Genomic DNA, 25510 nt, shown 5'->3' with positions numbered 1-25510 from the left:
CAGGCCCCATCCTTGCCTTCTGAGTCAGTCAGTTGACCAGCCAAAGGCCCAGTTGATTTGTAGGCACATTAAAGTCAGAGAAATACTGTTTCGGAATAAAAGGATGTAATTTCAAATTTATACTTGTTTTCTAAATTATTTAAGGTATAACTTGTGTTACTTCATAGTCTTCCATTTTGAAATGCATTAAATCAACTCTAGTTTCCTGCTGTTTATTTAAACAACTTCATGTGAAATCATTATGCTTTTAGGAAAGTGACCATCAGGTACTCGGCTGCTTGGTTCCTAGGTGGTAGACATGCTCCGTTAAACCTAGTGCTTGAGGTGGTTATTGAGTTTGATGAAAGGTAGGCTGCAAGAGCAAATTTAAGAATGTAAGCTTGAATTATGAAAAATAGTAGTAAGTTGAGGCTTAGAGTAGAATTATTAACTACCTTGAATGGTTTTAACAGGAGGTGGAGACTTATGAATATATTTTTTATAATACATGCTGCTGATGGCATTTTGTTCAGCTGCTTATTTTTTGTTTTTGTTATGTTTTGTTTTTGAGACGAAGTCTCACTCTGTCACCCAGGCTGGAGTGCGGTGACGTGATCTCGGCTCACTGCAACCTCCGACTCCTGGGTTCCAGCGATTCTTGTGCCTCAGCCTCTTGAGTAGCTGGGATTACAGGCACCTGCCACCACACCTGGCTAATTTTTGTATTTTTGGTAGAGACGGGTTTTCACCCTGTTTGCCAGGCTGGTCTCAAACTCCTGGCCTCAAGTGATCCGCCCACCTCGGCCTCCCAAAGTGTTAATATTGCAGGCCTGAGCCACTACACCCGGCCTCAACTGCTTAATTTTTAATGAGATAAAATGATAGCTTAGATGTTGTGCCAATGTCATCTTTTTTCATTCAAGGGAGATTGAAGATCAGGTAATATTTTGAGTTTTAAAGCCTACAGAAGTAAATTACTATTGTGATTTGTGAGTTCTTAAAAACTTTTAAGAAGATTGGTAATTACTTTATGATTTGGAAGCTATAAATTATAACTGTATTTGTATTGACATCTTAAAGGACTGGTGTGCCATATATTGACATAAATAAGGAGTAAAATTAAGTTCTGTGTGGTTATAAAGTAATGAAGCCAGCTTTTATGTTTTACTTTTGGAAACATTCTTGATTTTATAATTATAATATGGTGTTACAAGGTTAACTATATTAAGTCCAAATTATTAAGCTAGACACTGTGGGTAATAGGAAGGTATAGAAGACATCTACTCTTCTATAAGCCTCTAGTGAGTTTCTAGTTCAGTTGGTGAAATAAGGCACACAACTGTTGTATCATCTGCTGTTGACAGCTGATTTAGCCACGTCATGCAGTTTATTTCTCAGAGGTTTCCTCATTTGTAAAATGAAGTTTGAATTGGATCTCTAAAATTTCTTTTAGCATTAATATGGTAATGATAATTAATTCTATTATTTGATAATAATTGTAATATAATGATTCAGTTCTTCAGGTGTGTCTCTTCACATGAGGAAATAATGGAATTTTTTGTCTTTGGGGAATAAACAATCACTTTTAAGCTAAGATTTAGAAAGTAGATTTAGAAACTTTTTTCCCCAAAGGCATTGGAATTTTTCCTCAAAGCTTGTACTAGTAGTTCTTTGACCATTTCTTTCAACACATGTTTACTAATTTTTAACCTTATAAATCCTTAGGGAAATACATATTTTGGTAACCGTTTAAGAGGACCTGCTTCTTTACATTCCCAAATCTTAACAAATGGGGAATTTGTTCTCTGTGGTCCAAAATGTTCTCTGAAAAAGATCTCATTTTCCCAAATGATTCTCTTAGAAAGGAAACTTGATCATTCTGCTTTGTTCTGGATTGTTATACAAGTGTTATACCTTTGTTCTGGTACGTAGTGCTACCAAAAAAGACCTTGAGAAATTATCCCTTTGGGCGAGGATGGTATGTTTCATGTTTGTTTGTTTTTTTTTCCTCCAGCACACACACTCTTTTTATTTTTTAACTTTCTGCATCTGGTTTAATAAAAATATTTCTAAGATGATAACTTTGAAGGCTTTACAAATAGCAACTACAGGAATATGAAGACTTTGCTTATGAGTCAGGTGAGATTCAGTCGAAGAATGTATGTGTCTAGCAAGAGGTGGAAGTTTAGGACCCATTCTTAAAGTGGGGGAGAAGTAAAATAGGCAGTAAATCAAAATGGCCAACTTTTAACTCTTTTGACAAACTCCTGAGCTAAGGCTGGTCACCCCTTTTCGGTCGGTGGCTTTGTCTTCATGGTGGTGGTGGTGACTTAAAGCCACTGTTTCTTTTCATGAATGGTGAGGTGGATCTTCCAGCTTCCTGGAACTGATGAGCTTAAGTACAGAATCTTTTTGATATCCAAATCTCTGTACCACTAATTTTTTACTCTTGTCTACAAAGTAGAAGAGATGTCAGTAAATTTATTTTATATCAAAACACCCCATAAGTATTTATGAACACATGTTTTTGGGTTTTTTAGTCTGTTTGCTCACCAATTTGAAATTTGTTTTATTTTGTTTTGTTTTGTTTTAATAGTGATAGGGTCTCTGTCACCCAGCCTGAAGTGTGGTGGTACTACTGGGCCCAGGTGATACTTTCTCCCCAGCCTTCTGAGCAGCTGGGACTACAGGCGTGCACCACCACACCCTACTAATTAAAAAAAAAAAAAAATTTGTAGAGGTAAGGTCCTGCTGTGTTGCCCAGGCTAGTCTTGAACTCCTGGGCTCAAATGTTGCTCCTGCCTCGGTCTCCCAAAGTGCTGAGATTACAGGCATGAGCCACCACACCCAGCCTCTTTCTGTGAATTAAAAAAAAATCATAAACCCAAGTGTACTAAAAAGTTACGTGAAAGTTGAATGGTTAATGGCTTCTTTATTTTTCTATTACTCTTGTAAACCACTAGCTTGTAAATCTAAAACATTTAACCTTTAGTGGCGTTTCACAACCATTAACAATGTTTTTATACTATAATGACTTGGGAAAATGCCTCGGAGGCAATGCTGACCACAGTATATGAGTCTTAAAAGTAAAACTCAGTATATTATATATATATAATATTTTACATTATATATTTTTATATATAAATATATAAAGATAACATATATATAAAATATACATATATAGTAACATGCACATTATAGAGAATCCTGCCCCCTTTTTAAATATAGCAATTTGGCAAATGATCAGATGTCAAAGATTGTGAAGATTTCGGTTTAGTATTATTTATAAATGAGAAAAGCTGGACCTCTTTTCTACAAAAGGTTTTTTTAAAAAAATTAGCTGGGCATGCTGGCACATACCTGTAGTCACAGCTGCTCGGAAGGCTGAGGTGGGAAGATCACTTGAGCCTAGGAGGTTGAGGCTGCGGTAAGCTGTAGTCATATCACTGCACTGCAGCTTGGGTGACAAAGTGAGACCTTGTCTCGAAAGAAAAATAAAAAAAAGACAACTGGTAAAAACAAACATAGGACTAGTGATACAGTTATTTATCCTCTTATATACGTATTTATAAAATAACTTTGTGTCCAGACATGGTGGCTCACGCCTGTAAATCCCAGCACTTTGGGAGGCTGAGGCGGGCGTATCACGAGGTCAGGAGTTCGAGACCATCCTGGCTAACACGGTGAAACCCTATCTCTACTAAAAATACAAAAAATTAGCCAGGTATCGTGGCAGGTGCCTGTAATCCCAGCTACTCGGGAGGCCGAGGCAGGAGAATCACTTGAACCCGGGAGGTGAACGTTGCAGTGAGTCAAGATCGCGCCACTGCACCCCAGGTCAGGCGACAGTGCCAGACTCCGTCTCAAAATGAATAAATGAAAAATAACTTTGACATATGAGCCCTTTATTCAATTTATATGAAGTTTAAAAATCATCTTTTATATACTTCAGAAGAGGGAACTTGGGTAATAAAAATTACGTTAATTGAAGCTAATAATTATTTACAAAGACAGTTCCCATGATCTATGCTAAGTGCGTGTTTGCAGTGCACTTTGCATATGTTTGCTTATGCCACAATCTGTTAAAACTGAGTATTAGCTGTTAGGGAAGCAGAAAGGTGTAGCATATTTAAGTGCTTTTAGAAAATATATCCCATGCATGTAAGCCTAAAAATGAATAAATATATTTCTTGATTTAAACATTTAGCTTGGATGTATTTTATACTGGAGGATTAAAAATGTTATGTTTCATAAAAGCTTTTATTGAGGCTCTTGCCAATAAATCATTCAGTGACTTCACCACGGAGTTATATGGTAAAAAGAGTTTACAAATTTATACTTTCCATTAGCATATAAATCATGCAGCCCTCATTTTTGGATTCAAAATCGCCTTTTGGATGTGTGTGTGTGCACTTGCTGTTGAAATCAACATTGCAGCCTTTCTTTATTCCTTTGAAGGCTGGTATCAGGATGCTTGGCCAGAAACACACAGAGCCCTGTTAGCGAAGAAAACTGATCGTTTCAGTTTTAACATAGTTCCTTTTCTGATTTTATTCAGGCTACTGAAGTTTGAATACAGAGAAAGCGTTGCAAGGTAGAAAAATGAGACCTACTCTTCATTCAGCAATTCGAATTAACACATGGAGTGGCATTTTTTCACTCCCTCATGGATATTTTTTTTTTTTCTTTACAACAGTACTGTGACATCGGATTGACATTGAATACTAGGATTGGAAAATCAGTTCAAGTGTGTGTGTATCTGTTCGCGGTAGTAAAAAGAGTTAACAAATTTACACTTTCCATCAGTATATGAATCACGCAGCCCTCACTGTAGGATTCAGAATGACCTGTTTGTAGTCCTAGCTTGAACGTTTGGACCTTTCTTAGGCACTGCAGTTTGACCAAAAGCATAATAAAATTTAAGTTATTTCCCAAAGGTGGCCAGGCATGGTGGCTCACGCCTGTAATCCCAGTGCTTTGGGAGGCCGAGATGGGCAGATCACCTGAGGTCAGGAGTTCGAGACCAGTCTGGCCAGCGTAGTGAAACCCCGTCTCTACTAAAAATACAAAAATTAGCCACACATGATGGTGTACACCTGTAGTCCCTGCTACTCAGGAGGCTGAGGCAGGAGAATTGCCTGAAACCAGGAGATGGAGGTTTCAGTGAGCTGAGATTGCACCACTGCACTCCAGCCTGGGTGGCAGAGCGAGACTCCATCTCAAAAAAGCAAAAAGTTTTAGATTTGAATGCTTTCTTGGGTGTTTTTAAAGGTTTCATTTTTAAGTGTACAATTCAGTAGTTTTCAGTATATAACATTGTGCAACCATCATCATTATATAGTTTTAGAACATACTCGCAAAAGAAACATCATCCCAATTAGCAGCCCCTTTAGGTTTGCCTGTTCTGGACGTTTCATGTAAATAGTGTTGTATAGTATGTAGACCTTTATGACTGACTTCTTTCATTTGATATAACATTTTCAAGTGTAATATTATATCCACATTGTACCATGTGTCAGTATTGCATTCCTTTCTATTGCTGAAGAATATTTTGTTGAATGCATAACAACACATTTTGCTTTCTGCTCTTCAGTTGATGGACATGTGGGTTTCTACTTTATGAGTATTATCAATAGTGCTGCTTTTTTTTTTTTTTGAGACGGAGTTTTGCTCTTGTCCTCCAGGCTGGAGTGCAATGGCACGAAATCGGCTCACCACAGCTGTGCTCCGCCCCCCAGGTTCAAGCAATTCTCCTGCCTCACCCTCCTGAGTAGCTGGGATTACAGGCATGCACCACCATGCCCGGCTAATTTTGTGTTTTTAGTAGAGACAGGGTTTCTCCATGTTGAGGCTGGTTTCGAACTCCTGACCTCAGGTAATCCGCCTGCCTTGGCCCCCCAAAGTGCTGGGATTACAGGCTTGAGCCACTGCGCCTGGCCTGAATAGTGCTTCTATTAAGAATCATGCATATTTGTGTGCAAGTTCCCATGTTGGTATGTTTTCATTTTCTTCAGTAGATTCTTAGGAGTAGAATTGCTGAGTCATGTGGTACTTAAGTCTTCTTTGGCCACCATAACAAATTATCATACACTGGATGGCTTAACCAACAAAAACTTGTTTTCTCTCAGTTCTGGAGGCTGGAAAGTTCAAGATTAAGGTTCTTTTCAGGGTTTGGTTTCTGGTGAGCGCTCTCCTCCTCATCTCAGTGTACCCTAATTTTGTAGAGAGAGGGGATGAATTAAAGGTGGGAGAGCATTCTGGTGTCACTTCCCCTTCTTCTAAGGGCAACAGCTCTGTTGGATCAGCACTCCACCCTTATGACTGCATTTAACCTTAATCACCTCCTTAAAGGCTCTGTCTCCAACATGGTTAATGTAAGGAGGGGGTTGGGCTTCACATATGAATTGGAGAGGGGGCGGGGAACAGTTTCATCAGTAACGTGTGGTAACTCTCTCACATTTCGAGGGACTTCCACCAGGGTACCACTTTAGCCTTTAAGAATCGACAGCTTTTTTTTTCCTTCAATTTGGAAATGGCCTATGTTTTAGATAGGAATAAAAACAAAGGAGAAACGTGAGTTCTTAATTGATCTTCAGCTCATTTGCTGGGCTTTCATGGTCTGTCTAATCACTCTGCGTGGAAATAATAGGGGGCCCTTCTGAAAATGAAAGGGACATGATTACTAATCATCCTGGGACAACAGACATATTTTGGGACAGAGCCTTTGAGGAGGTGATTAAGGTTAAATGCAGTCTTAAGGGTGGAGTGCTGATCCAATAGAGCTGGTGCCCTTAGAAGGAGGGGAAGTGACATCATAAGCAAATATGGGTGAATTGCCACTCTGTCAGCCAAGAAGAAGGAAAAACTATTGCCAGATTTAGCTCCTCTCTATGACAAGTCCCTAGGAGTGGGGAAGAGGCATATCAGTTATAAAGTCAGGGACAGGGTTAACGAGAAATGACCCATCTTCCAGTCTGCCCCATTCCCTCACATGTAAAAAGTGTCTTGAAAAGGGGTGATAGATTGCGTAATTATATCTCAGTTACCCACATCAATAGTTGTGGGTTCTAAATGTGAACATAAAGTGGTTGAAACTGATAACTTAGTGATTGAAACTAAGGGGTGGCCTGTTAATTTTTCTAATAGTTACTTGAGTTAAACATTTTATTTCTTCCAGGGAACAACAAACCATTTAATCTTCAGAGCAACTTAGACTAAAAAACTTTCAACTGTGCTGAAAAACCTAGAAGACAGACCATTTTTCCCACCGTCTCATTTAAAAAGAATTGAAGAAGACATAAAATGGCAGAGGTTTAAGGTTACTATTCAGGATGACTGATGATAATTCAGATGGTAAAATAGAAGGTGAATTGCAGACCTTCTTTATCAGTGATGAAGATGGAAATACACATGCATACAACCCGAAATCACCACCTACACAAAACTCCTCAGCCAGCAGTGTGGATTGGAATTCTGCCAACCCAGATGACATGGTGGTTGATTATGAAACTGACCCTGCTGTGGTTACTGGTGAAAATATTTCTTTAAGTCTTCAGGGTGTTGAAGTATTTGATCCTGAAAAGTCTTCTAGTGATTTCTTTAGTAAGCAGGTGTTAGATATGCATAAAGATTCCATTTGTCAGTCTCCTGCACTTGTAGGTACCGAGAAGCCCAAATATCTGCAACACAGTTGTCATTCCCTAGAAGCAGTTCAGGGCCAGAGTGTTGAGCCATGTTTGCCTTTTGTGTGGAAGCCAAATGACGTTTTGAACTGTACAGGCTTCTCTGCTCCCTTGGAACTAAACCAGACATTTGATATGACAGTGGATAAAGTTAACTGCACCTTTATATCACGTCATGCCATCGGAAAGAGTCAGTCCTTCCATACCACTGGAAGCCTGCCACCAACTGGTAGGAGAAGTGGAAATACATCTTCTTTATCCTATTCCACTTGGACATCTTCCCATTCTGATAAGATGCGTGCAAGAGAAACTACTTACGACAGAGAAAGCTTTGAAAACCCTCAAGCCACACCATCAGAAGCCCAAGACATGACTTACACAGCATTTTCTGATGTGGTGATGCAAAGTGAGGTTTTTGTTTCAGATATTGGAAATCGGTGTCCATGTTCTTCAGGAAAGGTCACCAGTGAGTACACAGATGGATCACAGCAAGGACTAGTTGGAGAAAAAGAGATACAAGCTCTAACACCAGTTTCTGATGGCATGGAAGTCCCCAATGGTTCTGCCTTACAAGAGTTCTTTTGTTTATCCCAAGATGAATCCAATAGCGAACCACATTCACAGAGCTCATACAGGCAAAAGGAAATGGGCCAAAATCTGAGAGAGACAGTGTCCCATTGTCTTATTGATGATGAATGCCCTTTAATGGTGCCAGCTTTTGATAAAAGCGAAGCCCAAGTGCTGAACCCAGAGCATAAAGTCACTGAGACTGAAGTCACACAAATGACCTCCAAAGGAAAGGATTTGGAAACCCAAAATCGTACCTCAAAATTGATTCTAAGTAGCCCGCCAGGACAAAAGGTGGGCTTGTCATGTGGACTGACTTGGGATGCAAATGATATGGTCATTAGCACAGACAACACGATATGCATGTCAACGCCAGTCCTAGAACCCACAAAGGTAACCTTTTCTGTTTCACCGATTGAAGTAACTGAGAAATCTAAGAAAGTGGAGAAGAGTAATCGAGGGCTTAAAAACATACCAAACTCGAAGGAGGCACCTGTGAACCTGTGTAAACCTAGTTTAGGAAAATCAGCAACCAAAACGAATACCCCAATAGGTTGCAAAGTCAGAAAAACTGAAATTATAAGTTACCCAAGACCAAACTTCAAGAATGTCAAAGCAAAAGTTATGTCTAGACCAGTGTTGCAGTCCAGAGATGCTGCTTTATCTAAGGTCACACCCAGACCTCAGCTGACCAGTGCCTCATCACCCTCATCAGTGGTTTCCTCAAGACAGCCAACAGTCTTGAGCAGAACACCAAGAGCTGACTTGAATGCAGACAAAAAAGCAGAAATTCTAATTAACAAGACGCATAAGCAACAGTTTAATAAACTCATTACTGGCCAGGCTGTGCATGTTACAACTCATGCTAAAAATGCTTCACACAGGGTTCCAAGAACAACATCTGCCGTGAAATCGAATCAGGAAGATGTTGACAAAGCCAGTTCTTCTAACTCAGCATGCGAGACCGGGTCCGTTTCTGCGTTGTTTCAGAAGATCAAAGGCATACTCCCTGTTAAAATGGAAAGTGCAGAATGTTTGGAAATGACATGCGTTCCCCACATTGATAGGAATAGCCCTGAAAAGAAGGGTGAAAAAGAAAATGGGACATCTATGGAAAAACAAGAGCTGAAACAAGAGATTATGAATGAGACTTTTGAATATGGTTCTCTGTTTTTGGTAAGTAATATATACATTTTTTTGCAAGCTTCAGAGAACTGTGGAGAAAACCAAGATGTGTTAGCAATTAGTTATCTGTTAGTCAATAATATTGCAGAACTAGGTGGGCAGATGTACATTTAGTTGTTAATTCATTGTCTTGTCAGTATGTATTAGGGTGTTAATAGGTTTCAATATAACAAACCTGCATATGGGGAAAAAAAAAACCTCAGTGTCAGTGTTTTGTATCGAGTATCACCGTTCTTTTTAATAGTGTGCTGAAAAAATGAAGCTACTTTAATATTTTAGTATAATTAGTAGTTTAAATGCCTGATACAATCAGGTTATATTTTATTTTTCTGAAAACGTTGGGTTGTCAACTTTAAAATGTATTGGACAACATTTCAGAAAGGGCTTGGGAGTGCTGGTAAACATGTCAACATAAAAATAACTCCTGGACTCTGGTGGAGGAGGCAGCTCCAGGAAGTAGAGCCCTCTTGTATGAGCAAGAGCGTTCTTGATTTTTCCTCTGACCAGCTAAGAATGATTTTGGGCAAGTGATTTTTTGAGACCCAAAGATGAAAGGATTGAACCTAGTGGATGTGTGAAACCTCTTGTACTCTTAATGTATTAATTCCTGGTACATAAAATAAAATATCTTTTACTCATGTGTAGTGAAAAACTAGTATGTTTTCCATAGCACCTGTCTAAAATATTTGGGGAGCACCTAGAGACTTCTATGTAAAGAATAAAGAATTCACATGCAGTGTAAAGGTGAATTTTCTTTAGACATGCATCTATTTTTGAGAATAGTGTGAAGAAATTGGTTTTCTGAGTTTTAAAAACATTTGACAGGCCACTGTTGGCCATTGGGTGTGTGTCCTCGGCCCTATTTTTGGCAGTGGGGACTTACGTGTATTTTCAGCCCCAGACAGGCTGTCCTTGGGTGCCTGTCCTCTGGGTCAGGAAGGGAGGTAGGTGCCAGGGGAGAAAGGCAGGTGTGACACAGACAGCCTGTCCCTTGGAGGGCTCATGGCAAGAGGAATGAAGCACATGGAATAGCAAGTGTAGAAGGGCTGACTTAGGTGTGTGTCTTCGGAGTGCTTAGGGGCCACACAGGAGGGAATTGTCAGGTTCCTTTATAAGACAAGGTTAGGAAAGACTGAAGATATTCTTGATTCTCTAAAACATCAGTTTAGACATGTTTGGGCTTTAACAAGCAGTCTTCTCTGTTTGGAAGAAGGGTACACCACAGTGATTTCTAAACTAGTAAGTTCATCCATAGTTTCAAAACTTAGATTTAGTTTTTAAGTTATCTTGAAGTCAAACTTAGAAAACTCATTTATAATTTTAATTTTTTTGCAAAATTAAATTACAACATGCTCTTAATTCTAATCAACTTTCTTAGTTTGGCATTTATAGGTATACGTAGAAACACGATGTTTATTCTCTTGATTTATGGGAGACGTTTTTTGGTGTGTCAGTCCCCAGCTACCAAAAACTCATAAAGTTTTTTTTTTTTTTAATGACATTTGTCTTGAGTTTAAATTGGTTGTGTAATTGTGTAATTTTGAAACTAAAAGTTTTCCTGATTTGTGTATTTAGTCTTAGGGTTATATTGCCCCTGTGCAACTTGAAAGCCTGTTCTTCAGGCTCCCGATGTGGTATTGAAGTAAGGTGATAGAATCATCAGGTCGAAATGGATCCTAGTATCTTGGAGAAGCAGCACTTTTCACCTTAGGAATCTGGCAATTAGGATTCGTAATTAGATATGAAATACTTTGTAAGTCCTGAAAGGTTGTCCCATATTCGCAGTGCTGTCACTTTTGCTTGACAACTGGCATAAAGGACTTACTCTTTTTTCTTTTTTTCTTTTTTTTTTTTTTTCTTAAAGACAGAGCCTTGTTCTTGCTCTGTCCCCAGGCTGGAGTGCAGTGGCACAATCTTGGCTCACTGCAACCTCTGCCTTCCGGGTTCAAGCAATTCTCCTGCCTCAGCCTCCGAAGTAGCTGGGACTACAGGCATGCACCACCACATTCAGCTAATTTTTGTATTTTTAATAGAGACGAGGTTTCACCATGTTATCCAGGTTAGTCTCAATCCCTTGACCTCATGATCCGCCTGCCTCAGCCTGCCAAAGTGCTGGGACCACAGTCGTGAGTCACCGCGCCCGGCCTGCTCTTTTTTCATGATCATGTCTGAAGCATGGTGCTCTCTGATTTTGCTAGTTTATCTCTTTCACATTTCCATGACTCTGGGAAGGAAGACAGGAAAGTGTCTGGGAGACCCTCATAGGCCACTGGGCTTTGCACTTACTGTAGAGAGCTGAATGGATTCACTGAGTGTTTTCCTGAAAAGTGAACGTCTGTTGGTCACTTCAGCAGCACTCAGAGGCTCTTGTTGCCCTGGATTGATGAGGAGACCACCCTGGAGGGATGTTAATTTTCTTTTTCTTTGAGATGGAGTCTTGCTCTGTCACCCAGGCTGGAGTGTGGTGATGCAATCTCGGCTCACTGCAACCTCTGCCTCCCAGGTTCAAGGAATTCTCTCACCTCAGCCTCCTGAGTAGCTGGGACTACAGGCGCATACACCTGGCTAATTTTTTGTATTTTTATTATAGATGGGGTTTCACCATGTTGGCCAGGCTGGTCTCAAACTCCTGACCTCAAGTGATCTGCCTGCATCGGCCTCCCGAAGTGCTGGGATTACAGGCGTGAGCCACCACACCCAGCCGGATTTTAATTTTTACTGTTGCTCTGTTGGCCTACCTCCGGCCTTGAATTTACTGAATCCCTAGGCTGCCTGCAGCTTCACAGCTCTTTGGTGGTCAGGGTTTATCTGAATCGTTAGAAAAGGTTTTATTTGGAAGAAGAAACTTGATTTTTATTTGAAACAGGGGGCTAGATGTAGCTTCTCACAACAGAGGTTATGTATTCATGATAGCGTGTGAGATAAAGGGAGTGGAGACTTACCTAAAAGGAAAGGAATTGATGTTTATTCAGTCCTTGCTCTGGGTCGGGCACTTTGCTCAGGTGCCTTAGGTATATTAGGTTGTTTAATAGGCCTGTAATGCTCAGGTGCTTTACATACATTGTTATTTACTCTTCCCAGTAACAACAGGGCAATTGTTGTCGACATTTTAATACTTCAGCCAGGCCACTTAAAACTCACACAGCTGGTAAGTAGTAAAATTGGACTTCACATGCAGAGCCCTCACTTGAATCCTGGCCTTTTCTGCTCCATACACCGTAGGGTTTCAAAATTTTTGGAATGTTGGCTCTGAAAGGCAAAATAAGTGATTTGCTGAAGATTCACTTTCGTAAATTGATGAGAAGTTTGCATTACTTTTTAAAAGAAGGTTTGCTCTGGGAGATTAACTTTTGGGTTACTTTTTAAAAGAAGATTTTTCTCTGGGAGATGAATTTAGCCAGCCTTAATTGAACCTAGCCAGAGACAGAAGATCTTTGTTAGTTTGTGTACAGTCGCTTGCTTTTCTTGGCCAATTCTGTATTGTTCTCCAGTGCCAAAACATGACCTCCAGCTGTTCTCATGGGTGACTGGCCTGCTAAGTTATTGTTGAATTCACCTAATGTATGAATTCTGCCATCAGCGTTGGGCTTTATGTATCTCTATTGGAAATTAACACTTGTGCTTTATTAAAGAAAGAAAAGTGATGGCGGGGAATATGCTGCTTTACAAGCACGGATTTTGGAGTAGTTTCAAATTGTAGCTCCACCATTTACTGAGCAAAGTGACCTCAGGCAGGTTACTAAGTTTCTGTTGGGCTCATTTGTTCTTTGTGTCAAAAAAAGCGTCAAACTTTGTAATATATTTGAAGAGATTTATTCTGAGCCAAATATGAGTGACCAATGGCCCATGACACAGCCCTTAGGAGATCCTGAGAAGATGTGCCTAAGGTGATCCAGGTACAGCTCGGTTTTACACATTTTAGGAAGACATGAGACATCAATCAGTACATGTAAGGTATACATTGGTTCTGTCTAGAAAGGAAAGACAACTGGAAGTGGAGGCAGCTTCCAGGTCACAGGCAGATTTAAATATTTTTTTTTTCTTTTTTTTTTTGGAGACAGATTGTCTGTTGCCCAGGCTGGAGTGCAGTGGTGTGATGTCTCGGCTCACTGCAGTCTCTGCCTCCTGGGTTCAAGTGATTCTCTTGCCTCAGCCTTTTGAGTAGCTGGGTTTACAGGTGAGGACCACCACACCCAGCTAATTTTTTTGTATTTTTAGTAGAGACGGGGGTTTCGTCATGTTGGCCAGGCTGGTCTTGAACTTGTGGCCTCATGTGATCTGCCCACCTCGGCCTCTCAAAGTGCTGGGGTTACAGGTTTGAGCCACTGCCCCCAGCCTAAAGATTTTCTAATTGGCAGTTGGTTCAAAGAGTTAAAGACCTGGAATCAACAAAAAGGAATGTCTGGGTTAAGGTAAGGAGCTGTGGAGACCAAGGCTTTATCGTGCAGATGAAACCTTCAGGTAGCCTGCTTCAGGGGGAGTTGATAGTAAATGTTTCTTACCAGACTTAAAAGAGTCTGTTCTGTCAGTCTTAAAGTCTGTGTTGATGTTAATGCTGGTCAGCTGTGCCTGAATTCCAAACTGGGAGGAGAGTATAATTATGTCTGAATCCCCCTTCCTTTCATATCCTGACCTAGTTTTTCAGGTTAACCTTGGAATGCCCTTGGCCAAAAGAAGTGGTCCTTTCAGATGGTTGGGGGGCTTAGAATTGTATTATTGCTTTACATTAATGTAAAGGGAGAATGCAAATTATAGTTTGATGTTGGAATTCACACTGTAAGACTCAGGCTCCCATTTCCCCTGTAGAGTAGAAACATTTATTGGGTGCCTACTGTGTATTATGTATATGGTGATGATTGTTAGGGTATAGGGAAAAAAGAGACCCTGTCTAAATGTAGTGCCTAGTGCAGTGGGTAATACTGATGCAGGAGTTTTTCTCAACCCCTTTGTAAAACTTGCAATGGGGGCACCCCATTTATTCAGCCCACCATGCTCAACCTCTTGCGGGCAGGAGTGTTTGGGCAAGTAAGTATAGGATCCAGCCAGCCACTTTGAGCGCCGGCAGGAGCAGGCTCTATGTGGGCCCCACAGTGGTGCCCAGGTGGTGGTGACCCCCAAAGCCCCAGAGGGCATGTTACAGTGCACATCCATGGACAGCGGTGTGTCATCAGCTCAGTGGGCTCTTTGCCTCATGATGTGGGACAGCTGCCCTCCAGCAGCGAGGGCAAAGGGTCATTGTGACAACCTTTTTTGGGTACCCAAACTTGGTGGATCCCAAGCTCTCGTCCACTGTCCAAAAAGAATTGGGTCACATGGACACTTGAAGGATGGTGGAGGTGGATAATTTTATTTAGCGATGGAAGTGGCTCTCAGCAGAGAGGGAAGCTGAAGAGGGGACAGGATGGGCAGATAATCTTCTCTGAAGTCTGGCCACCTCCAGTCAGCTTTTCTCCAAAGTTAAGCCATCTCTCTTCCAAAGTCCAGCTGTCAGTCTGCCATCCAAGTACTAACCAGGCCTGACCCTGCTTAGCTTCCAAGATCAGACGAGATTGGGTATGTTCAGGATGATATGACGGTAGACTCAGCTGTCCTCTGAAGTCTCCAGTTGATATGGTTTGGTTGTGACCCCATCCAAATCTCGTCTTGAATTCCCACATGTTGTGGGAAGGACCCAGTGGAAGGGAGCTGAATCATGGGGGGCAGGTCTTTCCCATGCTGTTTTCATGATAGTGATTAAGTCTCAGGAGATCTGATGGTTATTATAAGGGGGAGTTGTCTTGCACAAGCTCTCTTTGCTGCCGTCCGTGTAAGACATGTCTTGCTCCTCCTTGCCTTCTGCCATGATTGTGAGGCTTACCCAGCCACGTGGAACTCTAAGTCCAATTAAGCCTCTTTCTTTTGTAAGTTGCCCAGTCTCATGTATGTCTTTATCAGCAGCGTGAAAATGGACTAATACATCAGTCAAGCCACTTGTGTCCTCTACCGAGTGAGTCTGGGGTCTTCACGGGAATGGGATGTGGGGGCGGGGCAGGCCATAGGTAGTTTTGGAAAAGGCAACATTTGATTGGTAAAAAGACATGATTCAGAAAGAACTAATTAGGAGAGAGTGGGCAAACAGGGATAGAAGTTCTCACTTTGAGCCGCGGGTTTCAGGGGTTTTGCCTTGAAGGTGGGATTTTGCTGGGGAGCTGCCCCTCTCTGCCTAGAGTTTCTCTGCCTCCTGCCTCTATGAGTATGAGAAAGTAAACCAGCAACGGTGTGTTGATTGCTAAGTTGGGAGTGTGAGTAGACTGCTGTGCTGCAGGAGGGGGAACAAAGTGTGGTGATGGGCATAGTTGTCAAGGAAGGCTTATAGGGGACATCACATGTTGTCACTAGCTGGAACTTGAAGGGCAAGTATTCTGGGTAGAGGAATACCACATACAAAGATGAAGAAATATGAGAAGATTTTCTCATTTAGGGGACTCTAGGTAGTAGGTGTGAAGGGAGCTGGGAGTATAGAACCCTGAGCAGTAGGGAATAAGGTGAAGAGGATGGCAGGGACTTCCATATGCAAAAGGATTGCTGGGCCTTGTGCAGAAGAGATGTTACCTGAAAGACAGATGGAAGATGTCTAACCCTATTTGAGTTTGAGAGAGATTGCCCTAGCAGGCAGATAAAAGATGAATTGAAAGCTGGAGAGACCAGAAAGATCCTGAGGACATGGTTTCAGTAATCTTGGTGAGAAATGACAGCAGATGGAAAAGAGAAATAGATTTCATTGTTGCAGCTGGGTGCCTGGGTATATTGTGGTGAACATGAGAAGAGAGAAGTTTTGAGACAGGTAGGAAAGTAAATTTAATTTTAGAGAATGCTTCACATTCTTGTTCTGTAAAATGGGGTACAATAAACCTACCAACTTCACAGGATTCTTATGAGGGTTAAGTGACTTGATACATATACTTAGAATTTAGAATAGTATTCAATAAGGGCTATAGGTTAGTAAGTTAAGTAGAGTGATATGGTTTGGCTGTGTCCCCACCCAAATCTCATCTTGAATTGTAGCTCCCATAATTCCCACTTATTGTGGGAGGGACCTGGTGGGAGATAATTGAATCATGGGGGCAGTTTCCCCCATACTGTTCTTGTGGTAGTGAATAAGTCTCATGAGATCTGATGGTTTTATAAGGGAAACCCCTTTCGCTTGGCTGTCATTCTCTCTTGTCTGCTGCCATGTAAGATGAACCTTTCACCTTCCACCATGATTGTGAAGCCTCCCCAGCCATGTGGGACTATGAGTCCATTAAACCTCTTTTTCTTTATAAATTACGCAGTCTCAGATGTGACTTTTTCAGCATTGTGAAAATAGACTAATTCATAGAGGTACTTGAAGGATGCTGAGTTGGGAGGTGTAGAAGGAAGTTAGGTATATGGGAAACTCAGGAGAGAGTACTGGTTGGACCTGTGGATTTGGATGCACCAGTGTACGCGTGGAACAGCAGCCAGAATCATGTAGGAAGAGTACATGGTGAGGAAAGAGAACAGGGCCGAGGCTAAGTCTTCATGAAGACTAGCTGTAATAGTCTGTTCTCACATTGCTATATAAAGAACTACCTGAGACTGGGTAATTTATAAAGAGAAGAGGTTTAATTGACTCACAGTTCCACAGGCTGTACAGGAAGCAAGGCTGCAGAAGCCTCAGGAAACTTACAGTCCAGGCCCAAAGGCAAAGGGGAAGCAGACATGTCTTGCATGACTGGAGAAGGAGGAAGAGAATGAGGGGGAAGGTGACACACACTTGTAAACAAGCAGATCTTGTAAGAACTCACTATTAGGAGAACAGCAAGGGGGAAGTCTGAGTCCATGATCCAGTCACCTCCCACCAGGCCCCTCCTCCAACACTGGGGATTGCAGTTCCATACAAGATTTGGGTGGGGACACAGATCCAAATTCTATCACTAGCCTCCAAAAGTAAAGAAGAATAGGACCCAGAAAAGGAATGCCCAGACAGGTAGAAGGAAAACCAGGAAAGAGCTTTGTCAGGAAACCAGAGAATGGAGTTGTTAGCGCTGGATGCTGGAGAGAGAGCCCCCAGGGAAAGGATTGAAAACTAGCTTGAATTTAACTTGTGATACTGGCGATCTTGAGTACACTCTCACTAATGGGTACAAAGGCAGAATACGGTGAATTAAAGAGTAAGCCGTGAAGAGTTTTAATGGCTTCATAGTAAAAATGAAAATTGAATATAGTTAGCCCTCTGTATCTGTGGGTTCCACATCTGTGGATTGAGCCAACCTTGGATTGAAAATACTCAGAAAAAAAATTCGCAGTGTTTCAAAAAGCAAAAGTTGAACTTCCTACATGCTGAATACTATGTTGAATCCAACTGAAACAAGTAATATGTAGACGTTGTAAGTAATGTAGAGATGATTTACAGTACATGGGAGGATGTGCGTAGGTTATATGCAAACCCTACACTATTTCATATAAGAGATTTATTTGAGTGTCCATGGATTTTGATATCTGCCAGGGTCCTGGAACCAATCATTTTTGATACCAACGGACAACTGTACACGTCCACTTAGAAATTGTTCCCTTCACATAGCTAATACCACAGGGAAGTGATATGGGGAAGGTATGATCTAGATTAAAATTTTTTTAATGAAAAAAGCCAAACTCTAAAATATGTGAAGAGACTTATTCTGAGTCAAATATGAGGACCATGGCTGATGACACATCCTCAAGAGGTCCTGAGAACATGTGCGTAGGTGGTTGGGTTACAGCTTGATTTTATCCATTTTAGGGAGACAAAAGACATCAGTCCATACATTTGAGATATAGATTAGTTTGGTCTGGAAAGATGAGACATCTTGAAGTAGGGACTTACAGATCATAGGTGGATTCAGAGATTTACTGATTGGCAATTGGTTGAAAGAGTTAAGTTATTGGCTCACGCCTGTAATCCCAGCACTTTGGGAGGCCGAGGCAGGCAGATCACGAAGTCTGGGGTTTGAGACCAGCCTGACCAACACAGTGAAACCCCGTCTCTACTAAAAATACAAAAAACACACATACACACAAAAAGAAAACATGGTGAAACCCCATGTCTACTAAAAAGAAAATACCAAAAAAAAAAAAAAAAGCTACAAAAATACAAAAATTAGCCATCTCTACTAAAAGTAAAAAGATTGATGGTGGTATGTGCCTGTAATCCCAGCTACTCAGGAGGCTGAAGCAGTAGAATCACTTGAACCCGGGAGGCGGAGGTGGCAGTGAGCCCGGATCATGCCACTGCACACCAGCCTGGGCCATAGAGTGAGACTACGTCTCCAAAAAAAAAAAAAAAAAAAAAAAAAAAAGAAATTATCTAAAGACCTAGAATCAATAGAAAGCAGGGTCTCGGTTAAGATAAGGGGGTAAGGGGGTGTGGAGACCAAGGTTCTTACTACGTAGGTGAAACCTCAGGTGGCCGCCTTTAGAGGCCATAGATGGCAAATATTACCTATTTACACTTTTAAAAGGTGCTAGACTCTCAGCTAATTTCTTTGGGACCAGACAAAGATCGGGGAAAGGAAGAAGATTCTCTACGGAATGTAAATTTGCCTCCACAAGATACAGCTTTGCAGGACCTTTTCATAATGTGTTAAAGAAAAATATTTTGGGGTAATACACTTCAGTTTCCTTCAGGGCTCGCTGTGTGTCATGTGATGCTATACCAGAGTCAGGCTGGAATTTGGTGTCTTTTTGCTATAAAGAGTCTGTTTTGTCTAACTTAAGGTCTCTGTTTTAATGGTAATGCTGGTCAGTTGTGCCTGAATTCTAAAGGGAGGAGAGTGTAATGAGGCGTGTCTGACCTCTTTCCCATCATGGCCTGAACTTGTGTTGTAAGTTTCTTTGGAATCCCCTTGGCCTAGAGGAGGAGTCCATTCAGTCAACTGGGGGCTTAGAATTTTATTTTTGGTTGACAGTCTTAACTGTTATTTTCACAGGGCTCTGCTTCAAAAACGACGACCACCTCAGGCAGGAGTATATCCAAGCCTGACTCCTGCGGTTTGAGGCAAATAGCTGCTCCAAAAGCCAAAGTGGGGCCCCCTGTTTCCTGTTTGAGGCGGAACAGCGACAGTAGAAATCTCAGTGTTGATCGAGCCGTGTCTCCTCAGAGGATCAGGCGTGTGTCCAGTTCTGGTAAGAATAAAATAGTTCAATAGTTTATGAGTTTTTTGAATGTAAAATTTGACAGTCATGATTATAGGTTTAATGCATTCTGTCACTAAAGCATTTAGCCTTTTGTGGACCAGCATCCTGAGCAGAGAAGGTAGAAAAACAAGATGACAGCACATCCCTTATCTTTGAGCAAGGCAAAGGCTAGTTGAAGAGAGAGGCATAGGGGTATAAACCATGTTATAAGCTATTCAGAAGGATGTGTACATAAATATACAATTGGGTGACTGTTGTCAATTTGAATCATTTCATTCATTTTTTTCAAATGGTTAAGTGCTTAACAATACTAAAATGTTGTACTGTACGTCCATAATATGCCCTCAATACATGTGAAGAGATTAATTTTTAAAAAATTTTACTGAAAGATGTATTATAGATTTAGGGGGATATGAGGGCGACTAAAAAGTTAAAATGTTTCTAACCTGAACTTTTATTTATGTTGGCGTGTATCTTGTAATTTGTAATTTTAAAGTCATGTAAGGCCAGTGAAATCTGAGCGCCTCAAGAGTAGCTATTAAGTATCATACGAAATTTTTTGGCAGATGTACAGATTTGTGTTGAAAAGAACTGGACAAGTCAGCCCTGTGTCACAGGGATGGAAAGCCTGCTAGCCGCTCCAGGTGACCGAGAGCATGTTGCAGAGAACACACCTTATTTCTGCGGGTACAACCCTGAACACATTAAAGTCATGTCAAATCAATTTAGAAGTAGATTCCCTTATAAAAATAGTTATGTGCCCACACATATGAGAATGTTTTACGGAAACCAGGGAAAGCTAGCAAATCCCAGAAGATCTCTGTATCTCTCTCCCATTTAGTATTTGTGGGTTTCATTTTTCAACCCTATCGTGAAGCCTCAAGCGTGAAAGCCTATAATGCACAGAAATGTTTTACGGGCTGTTTATTTAGATTCAGGCCTGGCGTCAAGGTCAAGGAGACATGACCACAGAGGTGTGAGTGGAAGAAGAGGGATTTGCAGCACGTGTCCGTCTCCATCCCCAGAGGAACTAGCTGGAAAGAGGAATTCATTAGTTCGGAGTGTTCATCATTTGGGAGAAAAACAAGCCAAAAGCCACTGGGAGAAACAGTGATTCTTATTTGGGATATTGCCACACTTGGGGAGTCAAGGCATGAGTGAGATGAAAGCTCTGCGCCTGGCTGGGTGCAGTGGTTTATGCCTGAAATCCTAGTGCTTTGGGAGGCCGAGGTGGGAGGACCACTTGAGGCCAGGAGTTGAAGACCAGCCTGGGCAAGAAAGCAAGACCCTGTCTCTACGAAAAATAAACAAATAAATATATTTTAGCTGGGTATGATGGTGTGCACCTGTCGTTCCAGCTATTCAGGAGCCTGAGGCAGGAAGATCACTTGAGCCCAGAAGTTCAAAGCTGCAGTGAGCTATGATCATGCCACTGTACTCCAGCCTGAGCAGCAGAGCAAAACCCTGTCCCTTGGTGGGGAAGAAAAAGCTCTGGTCCTTACTGTAGTTGTCCAGTAAGGCTCATGGTGTTTGCAGAGACTGTGGAGCTCCCCTCCTCCTCTGTGAGGAATACCTGTAGCTTGGTGGCATAGGAGTGTGGTCCCTGGCCCCTGGCCTGCTATTAGGAGCCCTGTGTTTTGGTTCCACTCTGGCCCCAATACACTGCCTGAGCAAGTCTTTCACTCTCCCCAGGCTTCGGCTTCACATCTGGAAAGTGTAAGTGTCTGAGAATCGAAGACTCTGTCAGCTTTTCCAGTCCTTGCCTTTCTAGGGACAGTTTGGAGCTCACCTCGTTTTCTGAGTAACTGCTGTTCCTGGTATGATTCTCTGAATTTCGTGGTGCTTGAATTCCAGAAAACCTACGTGCACATACTTTTAAGAAATGAGGCCAATACCCAGGATACATTGAAAAAGATAGAATCCTTTTATATAGGCAGTCAGTCCCACCCAGCGGGGAAGCGGTGGTTAAGTCCTTTCACCCTGTGTTGCATAATGTGTCTTAGAGGAAAGTGGATCTGTTTAGTCTTAGCGAAAAGACAGGGCACGTTGTTGAGCTTTTATCATCCTGTGTCAATGACCTTGATAACTGAGGTATGCATCCAGATTTTTCAGTCTGAGTTAACAACTAAATTACCTTTTATACTGAGTGGTTTTCTGTATCTGAATGGAAAAAAGTAATGTAACCAGAAACATTCTGCATTTGAATTTGAGTTTTATATTTGACTGGTTAGAAGACTTTTATGGTCTGAATAGTTGGGTCACTCTACATTAATAGGTTGAAGCCCCAACCCATAATTTGATTGTGTTTGGAGACAGGGCTGGTGAGGAGGTGATAAAGGTTAAACGGGGTCCTAAAAGTGGGATCCTAATCCAGGAGAGGTGGTGCCCTTAGAAAAAGAGGAAGAGTTGCACTAGGCATGGTGGCTCACACCTGTAATCCCAGCACTTTGGGAGGCCAAGGCAGGTGGATCACCTGAGGTCAGGAGTTTGAGACCAGCCTGGCCAACATGGTAAAACCCCGTCTCTACTAAAAATACAAAAAACAATTAGCCAAGGGTGGTTGCAGGTGCCTGTAGTCCCAGCTACTCAGGAGGCTGAGGCAGGAGAATCACTTGAACCTAGGAAGGGGGAGTTGCAGTGAGCCGAGATCACACCATTGTCCTCCAGCCTGGGCAACAAGAGCGAAACTCTTTCAAAAAAAAAAGAGGAAGAGACACTGGAACTGTCCCCACTATGTGAGGTACAATGAGAATATGGCCATCTGGATGCCAGGAAGAGGGCCCTTGCTGGGAAGCAGATCAGCTGGCACCTCTATCTTGGACATTCCAGCCTGCAGAACAGTTAGAAAACAAATTTCTGTTGTTCAAGACACCCCATCTGGTATTATTACTATTATGGCAGCCCGAGCTAAGAAGACTGATTTTATTCTACTGTATTATGTTTTACAGAAAACTTAATAGCAACTAATTTTTTGGGATGCTCTCAATAAGTTGAGAGATGTTTCTTGAGGGGGACAAGAAACTTAATCACCACAGAGTTAGAAGTAGAACAGAAAAATCAAGGAGCAGAAACAATGTGCTTTTAGATCACTGTGATCCTGTTGCCATTGATTGTACAATGAAGTGTTTGTGTGTATTAGCAAATTGAAACCAAATGGATATCCACCGTACTGACTCACAGTTACTCTGCTGAAAGGTAAGCAGCAGGAATGTTCCAGCCAATTTGGGGTTTTCAATAAATCCTTTCAGAACACTTAAGTAGAAAACCAGACCCAGTGTTGAAACAGTCATTTTCTTGAAGCTTTAAAATGAATGTGAGAAGGAATTGTAATTAAACCCAATGGAGCTGTTCCCTTTTCCTTTTTTTTTTTCCACCCCCGAGATGGAGTCTTGCTCTGTTGGTCAGGTTGGCGTGCAGTGGTACAATCTCGGCTCACTGCAACCTCCGCCTCCTGGGTTCAAGCGGTTCTCCTGCCTCAGCCTCCCGAGTAGCGGTGATTTACAGGCACCCACTACCATGCCCAGATAATTTTTTGTATTTTTAGTAGAGATGGGGGTTTCACCATGTTGGCCAGGCTGGTCTCGAACTTCTGACGTCAGATAATCTACCCACCTTGGCCTCCCAAAGAGCTGTTCCATTTTACTTGTCAAAATGCAGAAATTTATATGAGACCAGATTATAAGAGATTATAACAAACCAAATCTAAAGTACCTTTGCTTCTTTGGAAATGTACTGAAATAAGATGAGATAGTGATGAAAATTATTTCTAATAGTAATTATTATAATGTGAATGATAGCAGCTCACACTGTTAAGTATATGTCAAGTTCCAGGCTCAGTTTTAGTAATTTCATCTATAAATTCATTTAATCCTGACAATAACTTTGTGAGGCTTATCCCTGTTCTATAGACCAGGAATCTTCCACAGAAAAGTTACATCGTTTGTCTAATATACAGCTGGAAAGTGGTAGAGGTGGGATTCAGACCAGCCAGTGATGCTATTAACTGTAACATTATTAATCTCAATACTATTAGTATGACCATGAGTTTTGTTTTATTTATTTGTTTGTTTATTTTTGAGATGGAGTTTCATTCTTGTTGCCTAGGCTGGAATGCAAATGATGCAATCGTGGCTCACCACAACCTCCCTTTCCTGGTTCAAGCAGTTCTCCTGCCTCAGCCTCCCGAGTAGCTGAGATTACAGACACGAATCACCACACCTGGCTAATTTTGTATTTTTAGTAGAGATGGGGGTTTCTCCATGTTGGTCAGGCTGGTCTCGAACTCCCGACCTCAGGTGATCCACCCGCCTCGGCCTCCCAAAGTGCGGGGATTACAGTCATGAGCCACCATGCCTGGCCTGAGTTTTATTTTTGATAATAAAATAAAGTCTAATTTTTTTTTGTTTTGTTTTCTGTTTGTTTGTTTTTTGAGACAGTCTCTGTTGTCCAGGCCAGAGTGCAGTGGCTGCACTATAGATCACGGCAGCCTTGAATTCCTGGGCTCAAGCAATCCTTCTGTCTCAGCCTCCTGCGTAGCTGGGACCACATGTGTACGTCAGCATGCCCAGCTGATTTTTATATTTTTTTATAGAGATGGTGGGCGGGGGGGGGGGTCTCACTTTGTTGCCAAGGCTGGTCTCCAACTCCTGAGCTTAAGTGATCCTCTCACCTAGGCCTCCCAAAGCACCAAGATTGCAGGCATGAAGCACCACACCAGGCTAACGTTTAATTTTTTAAAAATTAAAATTCTTGTTGCCCAGCTGAGTGGTTTAGAAACTGTGGCACTTTTCAGGCCTTGGTTTAAAGCTTGATGTCAGTTTACTCTGATGTAAATGATTTTATGTGGTTATGGAAAATTAATGCTGCTTCAGGAAAAATCGCTAATGCATGGCCGGGCTTAATACCTAGGTTGCTAGGTGAAGCCAACCACCATGGCCCACATTTACCTATGGTACAAACCTGCACAGCCTGCACATGTACCCTGGAACTTAAAATAATAAAACATACAGTAATAATAAATAAAATTAATGCTGCTGAATAAATAACTGCTCAGTAAATCCTACATGACCAATCCAGATGTCTTCAGAGAGACCCACCGTCACTCTGTTTTGGAGGCAATATCAGCTCTTCCCAGGTTTGAGATGATAAATATCTGTGTTCTCTGCATACATGTGGTTGCCGTTTCAGTGGCCAGCCTGAGCCAGGTAGGGTTCCAGAAGTAGCACAGGATTCCCTCCCTGCCCCGTGACTCCGGAGAGCTAACTGAGGAGGGAGAGTGCGTGTTTGTGCAGCAAACACAAAGCCGCACAAAGAATGGTGATGGGTGGGGAAAAGGCCCCATAAGAAGAATGTCCAGGGGCGGGTCAGTGAAGAAAGGCCTCCTGAAAGAGATGGTTTTTAGTTTTCTTCTAGAGAAAGAGAAACCACGTTTCCAAAGGGCAACTCTTTGTTTCCATTGAGTTTGTTGTGGGTTAATAAAGTAAATTCCTTTCAAGACAGTAGTCGGTCCGAAACTTGCAGTGACTTGCCTATCATCGCAGGTTTCTCTTCTTTCTTGCTAAGGTATTTCCTTCGTGGTTTATGTAAACTGATTTTTTTTTCATTCATTTCATGTTACAGAGAATTTAAAATCTTCTTCAAATTACTTTTATATCCTTTTAAACTTTTCTAGGTGAGAGTTTGAGAGAGAGAGTAAGCAAAATTATGAGAGATTTTTCTCATACTTGAATAAAGTAATTACTAAAAATCAGAAGTTATTACTCAATAAGTTATTCTAAAAGCCACCTTGAGGATGAACATGGTGGCTCCCATCTGTAATCCCAGCAATTGGGGAGGATGAGCTGGGAGGATTACTTGAGCCCAGGAGATTGAGACCAGCCTGGGCAACAGAGTAAGACCCCGTCTTAACAAAAAATAAAGTT

At 41.6% G+C, this 25510-nt stretch overlaps 1 protein-coding gene across 10 annotated transcripts in view; it reads left to right on the top strand.

The window, feature by feature from the left end:
- Positions 1 to 25510, top strand: part of MTUS1 (microtubule associated scaffold protein 1) — a 164825-nt gene that overhangs the window by 43687 nt on the left and 95628 nt on the right. For all 10 annotated transcript variants that reach the window (XM_073017959.1, XM_007961738.3, XM_007961744.3 and 7 more), the window contains exons 2-3: positions 7157 to 9404; positions 19382 to 19577. In XM_073017959.1, the coding sequence (XP_072874060.1) occupies positions 7311 to 9404; positions 19382 to 19577 (2290 nt within the window). In that variant the 5' untranslated portion in view covers positions 7157 to 7310. The remainder of the gene's footprint in view (positions 1 to 7156; positions 9405 to 19381; positions 19578 to 25510) is intronic.

Source organism: Chlorocebus sabaeus, chromosome 8 (assembly GCF_047675955.1).
Source record: "Chlorocebus sabaeus isolate Y175 chromosome 8, mChlSab1.0.hap1, whole genome shotgun sequence".
NCBI lineage: Eukaryota > Metazoa > Chordata > Mammalia > Primates > Cercopithecidae > Chlorocebus > Chlorocebus sabaeus.
The sequence above is the reverse complement of the archived record's forward strand: the minus strand, read 5'-3'. Positions and strand labels throughout refer to the sequence as shown.